This window comes from Plectropomus leopardus, chromosome 17 (genome assembly GCF_026936395.1).
Source record: "Plectropomus leopardus strain MGB_pleo_1.0 chromosome 17, ASM2693639v1, whole genome shotgun sequence".
Classification (NCBI taxonomy): Eukaryota; Metazoa; Chordata; class Actinopteri; order Perciformes; family Serranidae; genus Plectropomus; species Plectropomus leopardus.
This window is the reverse complement of record NC_142192.1, coordinates 5,474,321-5,490,108: the sequence shown is the minus strand read 5'-3', so window position 1 is coordinate 5,490,108 and position 15,788 is coordinate 5,474,321. Positions and strand designations below refer to the sequence as shown.

The following is a 15,788-nucleotide window of genomic DNA, read 5'->3' as shown; positions in this document are numbered from 1 at the left end:
CAGAGGCAGACTAAGGCAGGGTAGGGCAGGTCATTCTTTGCTGTCGGATATGGAAATTTGCATGCTGCACAATGCAGTGGAAATGCACAAAAAGCAACTATCGACTGACTTTGTGAAATATCAGCACAGTGCAAGTACATATTTAATATCTCAAACTCTCAAAACCAATTGAACGTGTGCAAAAGACACAAAACACTACCACTAGCAGAGTATGATACAATACAAAATAAAGAACAAAAAGTCCCCCAAAATACAAATTACAAATATTATTCTTATTCTTATTATTATTATTATTATTATTATATTTTTTGTGTAGTGTCAAATACTCACACTACTACTTTTTAACATTAGGCTGTAAAAGATATCATAAATTAATATGATTTTTTCCTTTCATTGTATTTTTTTTTTTTTTATCCAGCATCAGTCCTAATCGTAAATATCAAATATTCATTAATTGTCAGAATTTTAACCCATTAAATGCTAGGCTTCTGTCATGATGCCACCATGGAAAAAAAGAACACAAAAAATTATTTATTTTCAATATACTAAATGCAAAGATAGATTTTTATTTCTTATTTTTATTGATTTATTTATTTATTTACTTACTTACTTACTTACTTACTTACTTACTTACTTACTTACTTACTTATTTACTATTTATTGGGGATTATCGCAGCCCGTGATATGTCAGTGATTTGCAGCAACATTGATTGTGACAGTGCACCTGTTTATTTTTTTTTTTTCCATATGAGAAATATGGTAAAAATGATGTCATCATGTGGAAAATCATTTATTTTTTTTCAATTACAAATTCCAAGGCAAAAGTCCAGAAATAATACAATGCATTTTTTTTATGCTTTGATGGCTGTGGGATCAAAAATTGCCATTTGAATGGGTTTCCATGGCGTATTTTTGTTTTTGTTTTTGCATGTGTATGAATGTAACAATTTTGTTTACACAGTGTATTTTAGACTTAATGTAGGAGCTGCAAATTCCAAGATTTATCAAAAATGCAAAATCTTGCCAAAATGTATGCCATATGCATGAACACAGCCAAAATTATTTAAAAAATGAAGAATGAAAAGCATGAAAAATTGCACCACACTGTCCCTAAGGGTTAAATACGTTTACACAATTGAAATACTGCCCGTCTCTTTCAGTTTGTGTATTCCAGGTAAAAAACCTGTTTTTTTATGTGCATGAGCAAACCATCTTGTTGGTGAGATGGGCTTTTCAGAGGCTCAACATCTGCCCCAGTTTGTTTGAAGTCCATCTGGTACAAATTTCCAGCGCCGAGGGGGGAGTTAGAGCAGAAGTTGAATATTGATTAGAGTGATCTGAAATATTCGCCTCCTTAGAACAGTTGACACCGCACGCCCCCGCAAGATTAAGCGAAGGAGCGGCCCACTGAATCCTCTTAACTACCTGAGTTAAGTTCTCAAGTGCTCTTACAGACTTGCATTATTGTGGCATTGACTCCTGCAGTGAGTAATGGCAAGATGCAGTCTGCTACAGAGGGGCTTTTGACGAAGAATAGGTAAGAATTTAAGAAATGTTAGAAGACGGTGAATGAATGGCAATTTTGTGCTGTTCAGCGATAGAAAAGTGCCTCTTTTTTAGCTGTTGTGCGAGATAACAATGGGGAAATAGTTTGGTCATTTTTGGACAAAAACAGCAGGAGAGGAAAATAAGGTTCTATTGTTGTTTTTCTTTTGTATACGATAGAGAAACATGCAAAAAATTCCATTAAAGCAAAAGGCAAACGAACGTTCCCTTACCGCCGAGCATAAAGTGATGCAGCGTTACAGTCGAATATCTCTGAATGGGCTTCAGAAGTGATGAATTCTTCACATTACGCTATTTGATATGTGGCGTGGTGTTCCTCTGCCCTCGCCGCCGTCCTTTTTCATCTCCTCTGGACGGCAGGGATCCATTTGGCAGGCAATTCTTAAATTCCCAGAAGCTGTAGTTACCATTAAGTGAAAAATCCGCAAATGTAGTCCTGTCGAAACACTGTTCTTTTCTGCTGAGGTATTGCGCCATAAAACCTCTTGCCAATACTTCTCTTCTTCCATAGATTGCAGTTTCAGTCTATATAAAGCACCAAAGCAACACAAGGCAGTGGAAAAACCTGGCTTTACTTCCCCCAGAACAGTTGACAAGATGAAACAGTACACTTACTTGTTAATGGAGAGTAAGCCCAATCGCTCTTTCTCCCCCATCTCTCCATCTCTGGTGTAAAATGGACCAAACAGTCTGTGCTGAGGGCTTTGGTGGATGTGTTCATGCAAACTGACACATCATTATTTTGTAAAGTATGGCTTCACCCTCCAGAATGATACAACTGATGATGCAGTATCATAATAATCAGTGCGGTGTCGATAATAACCACAGGCACATCTGGTGCAGCAGCTTTATTACTGGTGACACAACACATCTCTCCTCTGGGAGCTGACTGTCCTTCCTACCACTTCACAGCTGGAGCTTTAGTTTGCTTTTTGAATTAAAGACAGTTGTGTGTCATGTTTTTATGTCCCGACTGTTTTTATAAGCTGATTTAATGTGTTTTTACTCTGGATGATTAATGTAGTTTAAGGTTCTTATAATATTCAATATTTCAGAAAACAACTATTTGCTATTTCAAGGTATAGTGGAGCACTGTTGCCAGATTGGAAATGTTAAATTAGCGTATTTTGATAAAAAGTATCGTACACCAGGCACAATAATGAGAATGAATAGGCTAAATTTTTAACTTAAGTAAACAAGTATTTACTTTTTGACACATCTTCAAATCTACCCATACCCACTGCCTTAGAGAGAAGCTACTTCTCAGTCCACGCAGCGCTACCACAGAAGTATGAAATGGCGTCGGTGACCGAGTGCTTACGAAAACAAACAACAGCGGTGCATGCTCTTGACTCGAACGCACCGAGACGTTACATTTGGGTCATGTTCTTGTCATCATGGCCTACGTCAAACTTGATGCAGTGATGCATAAACACAAATGTAAGAGCCAGAGTTCAAATGAGACGTGAACTAAACTAAGTGCTTTTTGTAAGACTCAAAATGGTTAAATAATTGTACATTACGGCAATTTAGGAAACATCGAGCGTACATCGTACAGAGGGAAAAATTATCATACAACTACAATAATAATCGTACATCTGGCAACACTGTAGTGGAGTCCTAAGCAGAGAATGGAGTCACACGACCCAATACGTTCTCATCTCAGCTCATTACATGATGCTGCTCTGTCAGTGATCTTCTGCATCCACTTTTAGGTACGTTTTAGGTATCCTTCTGCATCAGCTATTTATGCTCAGGGATGCCGTCACCATGATGTCACACATGGCGGGATGAAACAGCACAAACCTTATGTTTACACAACAGCATGGACTTGCACGAGGGTTAGGGAACAAAGTCACAGACGGTTTCGTTTAGGCAAAAGAAGCACATGGTAAGGTGTAAAAGAAATAACACACATCCACATGGGAAGTGAACTCCAGATTTACCCACAAAAGTCAGTTGTTTGTGGGACCCATCCACCTCCCCAATCACCAGTGTTGCCTGATGTCATAATAATCATATTTCAACTACAATTTTGTACGATGTACAATCAATAATTTCAAAATTGCCGTTATGTACAATAATTTGACTATTGTGACACTTACAACAAGCACTCAGTTTAGATTGCACTTCTCATTTGAACTCATTTCCTGGCTCCTACATCTGTGTTTACGGGTCACTGCTCACATGATCTCTTTACAGCCAATCGCGTTGGGTGAAAGCCCGTGATGACATGAACATGACGGGTCACGGTTGTTGAGCATGCATCGCTGACGTTTGTTTTCATAAACACTTGGCCACCAGTCATTTTGATACTTGTTTACCAAAGTTATAAATTTAACCTGCTCGCTCTCTGTGACTGGTGTATGATAATTTTTCTAAAAATACAATACCTTTGACAGTAAATTTTAACATTTCTAATCTGGCAACACTGCTACCTGCCCTATTAGCACACTCAGACTCCTTATATTACGTGGTTACTGGTAGCGTAATTACCTGATGCTGTCTTCCAGTGCTTCATGCGCACAAGACTAGTTCCATCTGTCTGTGTTCTCATGTGACGTCACCCATTCATGTTGCATGTGGACGCACCCAGTGCCATCCGCCCATCTGTCAGCATATCATAACAACAGCACAGGTTCTGTCCAAGTGTGTACTCATCTGATACCATCCAACCATGTTCTGGTTGGATGCAGAAGGAGGCTTTTGGCATCAAGTGCATACGCCAAATGCACAGACAGAGCGGCATTATTTGACAAGTTCAGAACGAGTATGGGCTGGCTGTCATGTTGTCTATCTATATATGCATCCTATGGGAAGTGAATGTGGAAGCAGAGCACCACCTTACATTTCCCCCTTCGTTATACCATTTGCTTGGCAGCACTGTCACCATTGTTTAGCGCTGTTTATGGAGTTAGCACGGTTAACAGGTTCAAGCTCAGAACCACTGAAAATTAATGGAGCACTTTTATGCACATGGCTTTAAAGTTATTATAGTTTTACATCAATAAGTGGCAACAATTCCATTTTAGCAGCTTTCAGCTCAGTGTTGTGGTTTTGTGACAAACAATTTGATTGTTCTAAAAATATGTCCCTCTGGACCTGGTGGAGTTAAAAAAAAAATTAAAAAAGAGCTAAGAGAGCGGATATAACAATGATGACAACAGTGTTAATCTTTATTTGCAAAGCACTTTTCAAAACAAAATTATAAAGTATTTTACATTGACGCAGGCTTATTTGAAAGTGCTCACTAGTTGACCTCAAAAAGGACTCCAGCTGAATGTTAATGTTGCTCCATGCTGTGTAAACAGCACTTCATAACAGCCCCGTTAGCACTCAAAGTTTAGATAGAAAGATGCCATTGTTGTGTTTACAGCATGAATAAGTGAAGAAATAAGAAATGCAGGATTTCAATAAATCCACTTTGAGCCCATATATAGTATTGTTTTGTTTGGCGGGGGGGGGGTTTGTTTGTTTTTCTTAAATCCAGGCTGCCCTCTAAACTATGTCAAACCTTAGCTGAAACAATATGTAAATTATGTTTTTGTTGAAATGACATGAATTGCAATGTTGTAGGTATGCTTTGCAGTCTTTTCCCGGGGCTATTTTTGGGACGGTGTTGCTCGCTCCTGACCCTGCATGGGGTTTCCAGGCTACTGCCCCTTTCTTTCTTTTTTTTTCTTTTCTGGGTTTTGTTTTGTTATGTGTGTATGTCCGTAAAATTTTACGTTTGTATATACTATGTATAATTAAATGTCTACAAATACAAGGAAAAAACATTTCACGGACAAAATATTTGTGATTTGTCAAGTCTCTTATTTTTTTATCTAAACCCAGACTGTATGTAGAAAATGTAGCTGAAAATATAGAAAAATTGTACATCCGTCTGAGACTTAAAAATAGACACTGGCTTGACTTGATTGATGAAATACAACAATGCCTTTCTTATTAATATTATTGATGAAACTGAGTCATCTGTCTTCTTGCCTAGGAGCTGCAACTTTTTTAGCATTTGCATGGAGCAGAAAACATATAAAAATATGACATATTTTGGTGGTGTCTATACCTCAGAGGTGACTGATTAAGTTAACCCTTTGACACCTGGAGTGGCGTCACTTTTCTTGTGCTGCTTGCACCTTTCACAAGAATTTAAACCTTCAAATTGGTGCAATTTTTTTTTTAAATTCATTAGATAAAAGGCAATGAGCAACTTGGTTACACGTGTTCAACAAATTGCTGGAGATAAATAGTTTTAGAAAAATCATTTTCAAAAAGTGAGAGAAAAATGTCTAGGGAAGAAGGAAAATCCAAGTTTACATATTTAAAGTTATGTTACCGAATTATTACAATTTTTAAGCACTTTTCCAGGTCATTATTATTTTTCTTTGTGTCCTTCTGTCTTCAATTTATTCATTTTTAACTGTTGTTTTCTGTAATTTTCTTTTCATTTTCTTGCATTTTGTGTGTATGTGTGCAATTTGCACTTACCCCCAAATCTATATCCATTTCTATTTATTTAACTTTGGTTTTGTTTGCCCAGGAAAGTCTTTTCGGTTGAAGTTATCTCCAAATGCACAGGATCATGGATCTTTTTTTTTTTTTTAACCCGAGAGGTTACATCTTAAATACCATTTTATATCTTGCACGCTTCAACATGAAGTAGCAAAAAAAAAAAAAAAAATCTCATCAACTGTAAGACAGCACAGGAGGTTGTTTCGCGTCCTGACAGGCTCCGGCTGAAAATGTCAAGTTGTTATATAGCTGTCATCACACAGTCAGTAATGAGGAGGGTGATATTGCTCAGACCGAAGCACCCAAACAGGTGGTGCTGCTCACACGGGGGGTCAGCTTCACAATTTCCCTTCTTTTTGTCAATCCCTTCCACTGACCAACACAAACTGCTACTGTCAAACTATGCTCCGGCCAATTACCGCTCCAGCCTGTGTGTGTATATTGTTGGACATAATAATGGGGACGACTTGCCTCGCCAAGCCGTAATTGTCAAGCTCACTAGATTGTTCTGAATTGCTGTTTGGATGTCCAAAACATTGCAAAACGGGAAAAATTGTGCTTTTTGTTGTTTTTATATGTCTTTATATTTACGTATTGTTTCTTAAAATAGTGATCGTGGCTGCTTTTGTGTGTTTTGGTGCCATATGGCTTGGCTGACACTGGGGATTCGTGACAGCTAACCCCTTTGTAGACTGTGTGGATTAACACAACAAAAAGCCAGATGTTTCCCATCTTCGTAACATGTGGGTGAAATAAACCTCAATTTGAGCTTTCTTGGAAAGGATAAAGATACAAAAACAAATAGCCCCGAAACAAAAAAATCTCTTCTTTTTTTGTCCCTGCAGAATGAACCAGGCTCCCACCACCGGTTTTGAGGAGGACGTGGGCGCCCGAACAACACATCATGTCATGTATCCAGAGAGTGCCATCGACCTGGACAACACCACCAGTCTGGTGCTGATCCCCTTCAAGACTCTGGACCTGCAGTGGATCATTAGTGCTCTGACCACGGGCACCATTAAACAGTAAGTGTACTTCTGCAATGTTAAAGCTGCAATAATTAATATTTTATATGAAGAATGGATTAAATGACTGTTTTATATACAAGGTGGTGCTTGTCGGGCTGAGTTCACAACAAAATACTGCTTGACTCTGCAGTTCCCCTTAACCCTGATGGAGCTTTTCAGCATCTTTCAGTTCATTATTTTGGTTTAGCAGCCCACAATTTGTCAAACCCCCCCTTTTTTTAGTAAAAAAAACTCTTAAATTCACTGTATGCTAGCTTCCCAGCACCACATGACTGACAGATAAAGTTAGCAGCTAGCTGGTGAACATAGTGGAGCATTTAGAGGCTACCGTAAGGTAGGGCCGGGCAATATACACGATACATACTGTTATCGATATGAGACCACATACCGTCTAAGATTTTGGATACTGTCATATCATGATATGAAACAGTGCTGTCTTTTCTAATTTTAAGGCTGCAGTACAGTAAAGTGATGTAATTTTCTAAACTTATCAGACTGTTCTACTTTTTCTAATACCTGCATTCACACACTTAAGTCATTAAATCCACATTAGTGATAGTAATCAAAAATCTCATTGCGTTAATATTTTGTCCAAGTACAAATAGTCATACCTAAAATATTGTCACAGTATCAATATCTACGTATTTTGTCATATCGTAACATTTGATTTTGTTTCTCAGTCCAGCATTTATGAAGCTTTTGAGGAGATTTAAAATATTGTGATATATACTGTGTATTGTGATATGGCCAGAAAGTATCGTGATATTATTTACGGCCATACCACCCAGCCCTATTGTAAGGAGCCAGATATTATCTCAAACGCAAAAACTTTGGCAAAAAATATGTCAAAGATGCGTTGCACTGCCGCCAAGCAACCAAAAAATAGATAAATTAAGACTGTCAGTTAAATAAATGTCTGTTAACTTGCTATCCATTGCCAAATGAGGTAATACTTACTGGGCGTTGAGGATGACATTTGCGGAAAAATGCCATATTAAGTAACTATCACTCAGCAAATTGTGTCTGCAAAACACGAAAATGGCCATTTTCTTGGCATTATTGGACAGCAGATCAGTTTGAAATATAAGTATGTTAAATGCGTAATATGTTAAAATAACATTGACTTTTGTTTCACACAAGACAAGAACTGTAGTCTCCTGGATGGAAGTCCTGTGTTCACTGACCAATTCACCTCCGCTTTTAGTAAATGGGCTGAAAATGGGTTCTATATGGAACTGTCCACGGTTTCCATAATGGTTCCATGTCAGTGGCTCACATTGGTGGGTTTACCCAAGTGGGCCCCAGACAGGATGCCCACTTTGGCCCATATCCTCTTGGTACTTTTCTAGCTCTTGTGTAACCCATGCCGGGCCCACTTGGGTAAACCCACCCATGTGAGCAATTGGCATGAAGCATTATTAAACCTGAGGACAATCCCATATATGGCCCATTTTCAGCCCATTTACAACCCACATACAAATGTAGGCTGAGCCCTGCTCAATCTGCACTTTCTCACTCTTTATTCTGCAGCATTAGCTCTCAGCATCAAGTATTGCTGCAGATGAGTTTACATAGGAATCAGTTGAAAGCCTGGTGCACTTCATTAAGACACTAAAGGGCGCCTTTGGCGTCAATATCACACGCCGAGGGGCGTGAAAAAGTGCTAGTATTTGGCTGCCTGGAGATGAAAATGTGCTGGAGAGTAATGAAACAGTCAGCAGCAGCCACAGTGAGCTGTTAGATGAAGAGCTGCAGGCGACAGGCTGCACACCTCCAACTTAGCGAGATAAGCAACTCCTTTAACTGTGGCTCGCTGTCCACAGACTCATAACGTGTGCAGCATAAAATCAGATCACAGTTGCTGACAGAATGGTGGAAAAAGGTCTATTATTGCCTGACTTCTTTAATAAAACAACAATGGTTTGTTTTGTTGCCCCCTCAACTCTGTGACCTGCTGTATTGAGCCACATTTGTTGTTACCACCGGTAAGTACAGGTGTTGCCACATAAACCAGGACTAAAATCCATGAGTTTGCTGCTTTAATGTAGCATTAAGATCCACTCACTTCACACAAAAAAAATAATAATAATGTGACAATGACAATGCAATCAAGCTGAAAATGACATTTTATGAAAAAGTCTTTTTTTTCTCAATAAATAAAAAACAACAATTAATAAAATCTAAAAAGCACAGACAACAAAATTTAAAAAGGGGGCAGTGGTTTAATGCATAAAGTCCAAATAATATGGATGTGCTTTATGTGCATGCGGATATGTGAGAAGCAAAAAGCAGATGTGCTTCATTTACCACACAATTCATCAATGCAATCAGAGTTCAAAAACTTCAACTGTCCCAGAAATTTAAAAGCCTTGAACACATTAGGATGCATTGTGCATGTGTTTTGCTCCCAAATCCATTTACACTCTCCAAAATAGCAGATTGTCATAACAACGCTTGCTCAGTATTCCTGTTAGTCAGATTGCCATAACAAGGATAATCGCTCTGTGTTAATCTTCCAGTAAATTTCACCTTCAGCTGCTTCATTCCCAGTGACCCGTAATCATTAGCTTCATTAGTGAACGTCCCAAAAAAAAGTGAAGCCGCCGCCAGTTTACTCAAACACACCAACATGTTCCACAGCGGAAGGACGAATAAATCCAAACAAATGTTTCCTATAAATGTGCAGTTGTCTCCCAACTCTGCCAAGGCAATCATTCTGCATCATTAAATTTCACTTTACTGGCAGAAGTGTTGTGAATTATTTTGTTACATTTCGGTCTTGTTAAGCAGAATGAGGCTTTATGAAAGGACAGAGCTGTGTGAGGGGACTGTTTCTGCTCTGTGTTCGCTCATGCACTTCTCTGCACAAAAATTCGAGCCTGTATGTGTGTATGTGTTGAAGGATGTGCTTTTCAGCATTAAGGCGTATAATGTAGTGTATAATGTAAGGCAACAGACACACACCAGGCAATTTTCATATTCATTCACCACCAAATATGAGGAAGTGGCTGCACTGTGATATTGCACGGCACATATTTCCAAACGGCATTGAAACCCATCTTTGAATTTTAATGAGACACACTGCTGCAGAGGCTATAGCCTTGATAAACCTTACTTTAATTAGAAACATTTGTCTGGGTTGTATCTTTAGATGTAATCATGACTTTTCACTTCAGTCATTAGTATGCTTCCCTTTACGTTTCCCAACAAAGTCTGCATTTACACCAACTTTGAATTTACTCATTGTCAGTTTAATATGATTGTTTTGTTGGGAGTTTATTCATGAGAATGGTACAGTTTTGTTTATTAACCCTTTGAAACCTTGGCAAATAGGCTTGCTTTCTTTCGAAAAGATGGGATGAAGGCAATGAGCAACAAAATAGGAGAGGACTAGAAAAAATAGCAATATTTTACCAAAAAGTGTAGGAGAATTACCTGAAAATTACTTTAAATAACAAGAAAAGGGATGCTGACGCTGTGATTATGAATGTGATATCAGTGATTGTCGGCAAAGGGAGAAATAGAATTGTTTTCAGTACAAGCAGCATTTCAGGGTTGTTGTCAAGGCAGTTAATGTGGACATTTTAAACTCCTGATATTTTCTTATATTACAGCACGTATACACCTGTTACATCCAGGATAAAGGCAAACAAAGATAAGGTGAGTCATTCAAGTTTTTGTTTTATTTATTTTTTTATTATTTTATTTTATTTTATTTTATTTTATTAACACCGCGGCCCGACTCTAGATAAGCGGAAGAAAATGGATGGATGGATGGATGGATTTATTTTAACATTTTTTTTAATTTAGCATTACTCTCTGGCCACGACATATTCTCTTCCATCTCCCATCCAGCCCAACAATTGGATGAAAATTTAATACCTCCCATACACACACTACACATACTCTACGTGGTCACCTTATATTTACATTTACAAAAAAAAAAATAATATTGTATACTGTCGCCAGTGTGCCAGTTTGGTTTTAGTGGCCCATACAGACAGTGGTTCCAGTGATTGAAATTGACTATTTATATTTACTCAACTATTGTAGTTAAAATCTGTAGGTACTTGCACTTTGAAGGAAATTCATTTCATGCTACATTTTACTTTTATTTTATTGTATTTTAGAGGCAATTTAGTACTGTATTTAACAACTTTTCCATTCAGATTAAGATTTTTCATGCAAAACATGTATTGAGCTTATAAAATACAATGCAGCGCCTTGCTTTTAAACTATAAAGTACCTTAAATTGGACGATTTACAATATTAAGTAATAATATTCAGTTATGCAAGGTATTATTAGTAGCGTAAATTGTTTAGACATAATAAGTGACCCTGCTTTTACATTTCTTGTTGAATATTCTTCTCCCCGATGTGTCTTTTTTAATACAGAGTTTTTTTATGTAGCTGTAAAATATTTTTTACTGTTTCTGTATATTGCAAAGAGGTCAATAATTGTTGTATCTCTTTTTGCAGGTATTGATTTACAGTCCAACATTTTTCAAATACGTCTACGAGTCTTGGCTCGAGGGTCACGGACGCTATCCTTCCACCGGCTTCCTCAGCTTACTGCTCGCTATCCACATATGTGATGAGGTGAGTTCAGCCGCTGCATCATGGACACGCATGACCTTGACAAATAGAAGCCACTGAAAATCCCCAATAAAGTGGTGTAAGTCTCCAAGGACACCTACGCTGCACTCTCAGAATACTGTGATGTGTTCGGAAAAAAATAAGAAATCTGAACTGATGTAAAAAGTGATGGATAAGTCCTTGTGGATAATATTTTGCACGGATGTTTTTTTTGTTCCTCGTCCGCTCCAGGTAAGCGTGTTTGGATTCGGCGCCGACCAGTACGGAAACTGGCACCACTACTGGGAAGAGAACCATTTGGCCGGAGCATTCCGACATACGGGAGTCCATGATGGAGATTACGAATATAATGTCACCCTGCTGCTGGCAGACAAGCACAAAATCCGAATGTTTCGAGGCAGATGATACCGAGCCCATATGTGCAGCGGGTTGACCACCGAATGAACCTCGGCAGCCTTCTTAGTGTTTATTTTTCCCGCCCCTCATGCTGGACTTTTGTCATGATTTCAAAAGACATTTTCACACGAACTCTTCTGGTCCGTCCAGTTTCTCTCTCTCTTCGCTTAACATAGTGTTTAAGATATGCCACTGCAATTGACAAACCGGCAGAGTTTTCTGTCTGTGTGTGCCCAGACACAGGCAACGACAGACCATCAATAGGACAAAAGCAACACTGCCATTTGTTTCAGTAATCCCTCCCGAAATGCGTCTGGGGGTGAACAGACAAGAAAAGACGCCTTGTCAACGAGCATGCTATACATAAACAGCTTTAGTACTCTTGTATAGTATGTGTTTACTCTTTATGTTCTTTTTTTCTATGAATGGCTGGCATTGTGGCCACCTAGCGCTTTGTATGGTCATGGTCACTGACAATAAATAAGTTCTGCTGACAGCAGTAGACAAAGTGCCATGATTACTCTGCTGATGTATTGACAGAACAAGGAAGTACATTGGGAGCTGTTTTTATCCAAACTGACAGATAATAAAAGAATTTTATCGACTACGTTGCAAATATCACGTCAGGATAATTTCTCACCACGCTGGCAGGTATGAGAATCAGCTCTTTGTCCATCACAATCACCAATTCTGACCAAATCCTGATAAACTCCCTGCACTTCAAGGACTATTATCTATCTTACTTGTCTGATTGCAGCTGTCAAAGGTAGTTTGACGAGACCCAATGTATTCTCATACAAATATTCATATGACATTGAACTAATTAATGCCCCATGAATGACGTTACGTATTTAACCCTTTGAAACGTGGAGTGACATCACTTTACTTGCCCTGCTTTCAGATTCCTTTCACAAGTGTCTAAACCTACACAGGATTTTTTTTAAGCTGGGGAAAAATGTCTAGGGAAACTACATTTATTGCTAATTATCAAAATTACATTTTTAAAATCATGTTCCAAAATTATTATAATTTTTAAGCATTTATTTTTTTAAATTTTTTTATTTTTATTTTACTTACACATTTTCTAATAATTTTCTTGTCCTTTTTTTGCAAATTTCTTGCAAAATAATTTTTGTTGCACTTGGTAAACATATTATACCTGCGTCACATTTGCATGTTAGCATTGTTAGCATGTTAGAATGCTATCTTTAGCTCAAAGCACTGCTGTGCTTTAGTACAGTCTGGTTGCAGACTCTTGATTTAAATTGTGGAAGTTAACATCCCTCAACAAAATTGCCAGAAAAAGCACTGAGGTCGGGATCTCGACAACCTCAGTATGGCCCTAATTACCCATGAGCTGAGACTTTCCAGTGTTATTGCTACATGCAAACTGTAGCTGCAGTTATCAGCACATAGCAGCAGCAGTGTCAAAGGTCGCACCACAACTCCTCAAGAATCTAGGAAGGGAGGTGATTATCCTCTCTAACTACATGGCTCATTACAATGTAATCAGTCAGTAATGAAAAACATTGTTGTGGGGTTCATTGCTTGAATGTCCACTGGCCAATGACCTGATTCAAAGGGTGGCTTAAAGGTTAACGATATATTTAACATGAAAAACATCTTATTATAACAAGAAACTTTTTTACCTTATTACCTACTATTTACTTCCTACTAATTTTTTTTTAAACGGCAGGAGGACTATTCCGTACTGATGTACAACAAGTAGGTGTAAAGTGCCTTTAATGGGAGTTTTTAAGACTTGATTTTTACCATCAAATACTACTGTATTGTAATTATTATCATTAGTATTATTAATGATAGTGAATGCATTAATTCCGTAATTGTCAGTAAGACATGTTTTGCATCCACAACAAAGCCAAATGCTGGGTAGCCTAAGCACACATACACACACACACGCGCACACACACACACACACACACACACACATATATATATATATATATATATGCATCTCAGCATCTCTGTCTCTGCAGTTCTGATGAAACACAGCTGCCCAAGCTTGAAATTATTATCTACATTTGCTGAACTTCAGATGTGCGGATGCTTTATGACCTCGTGTTATCATTTCCACCAACAAATCTCTGATCTGAGACACTGCAAGTGTTATTTCAGATTGGTCAGGAGTAGCGTCTGGCGGTACTTATGTGATAGGCTATGATTTGCTCCGTGTGCCTTGAAACATAATGGGACATTTGCCCGGTCAGCGTCTTCATGATGTTGTTTTCCCCTCCATGTGAGAGCGGACTGATAAGAGGAGAAACCACAATATTTGCTCAATTCAAATTTGTCAGCCACCTTGGAGATAAGAGTGGTGTGTGTGTGTGTGTGTGTGTGTGTGTGTGTGTGTGTGTGTGTGTGTGTGTGTGTGTGTGTGTGTGTGTGTGTGTGTTCTGCAGGGCACACTGTCACCTAGTGGACGAGCACATGTATCAGCATTAAGATCACTGGATTCATCCATTACAAGACCACTGTGATGACTTAACTGACACTGTGTTCAAACATAATTACAGAGTCTGTCGCTCACCTGTGTTTAATCTTCATCCTGTTGAGGTTTTAATGGTCGAATAGTTATATAAAACCCATTAAAACAAACATCTATTTTTTCATATTCATTTTGTATCTTTTTAGTATGAAGAGCTTTCAGGTCATTTGTGTGGGAGAGCTGGATAATGAAAAACCTGCATTATTCAGTTATTCATTTATCAGCAGACTCGCACAATGCAGAAACACACAATTGGAGCTTTTTTTATTTTGCTGAAATGTGTGAAAAGGACTAGGAGGTTAATTGAATATAAATAAAACATTTCACAGTTTTATGCACATTTGTGTGGGAGGCTGTAATATACATGGGCTAGTGGCTTGCGCTCAGTATTTTTAAATTGGGTAAATGATTTTAATTAGACAAAGAAAAATGTGGATAATTATAAATAAAAGCCCGTTGTTTGAAGATAAACACATAACATTTTCAGAGGTTTTTGACAGCAAAATAATTGTTTCTGAATTCTCCAAATTTGACGCCTTGGGGCAGCAGCATTTATTTCTTTCTGCTTCTGGGAAGATTTTCTTCTCCCTCAGAGATATTCATTTCATCTCTCTTTTAAATTGTTTTCGTTTAAAGGATGAAATCAGAGACATGTTCATTTGTCAGCTTTAATTAGTGAGGGGGTGTTCATTGGAGTGCCCCTCTGTATGTGCTGCGTTTGTTTAATCCGCCATTAAATAGCACAACTAATAGACTTAAAATAAAAATGTGTGAATGCCAGAGGGTGTCTGTGGTTGTTATCTCTTCTTTCCATTTAATATTCAAGAAAAATACTTTTTGCGAAATTCATGTGCATCAAAGTCATGGTGTGGTACCATCACATAGTATAAATAATAAATGGTACTTAAGCAGAATATTTGATTTTTATTTAATTGTATGCTTAAATGAGATTAAAAACCTGAGCTACAGTTGTTCTCCCCGAAGCCTTGGCCCTGAGTGCTGCTACACATTTTGTGTTCTTTGCTTCTCTTTTTTTTGTTCATTATAAAGCAGCTCAGCATCTCACAGCTTGACTCCACAGTGCAGCTGTTCTGTGGCTGCTGTGGGAAAAACACGTTCATTTTCTCAAATTAGCATAATTAGTGCGGTTGCTGAATCAGCGAACACACTTCTTATTAATTCTT

The 15,788-nt window shown here is 38.0% G+C and overlaps 1 protein-coding gene across 1 annotated transcript in view; it reads left to right on the top strand.

The window, feature by feature from the left end:
• The window catches only part of LOC121957934 (CMP-N-acetylneuraminate-beta-galactosamide-alpha-2,3-sialyltransferase 1-like), a 91,898-nt gene extending 76,514 nt beyond the window's left edge, over positions 1 to 15,384 (top strand). The window contains exons 4-7 of the mRNA XM_042506752.2: positions 6,924 to 7,103; positions 10,721 to 10,766; positions 11,586 to 11,705; positions 11,934 to 15,384. Coding sequence (XP_042362686.1) covers positions 6,924 to 7,103; positions 10,721 to 10,766; positions 11,586 to 11,705; positions 11,934 to 12,107 — 520 coding nt within the window. The 3' untranslated portion in view covers positions 12,108 to 15,384. The remainder of the gene's footprint in view (positions 1 to 6,923; positions 7,104 to 10,720; positions 10,767 to 11,585; positions 11,706 to 11,933) is intronic.
• Positions 15,385 to 15,788: the final 404 nt, after the last annotated feature.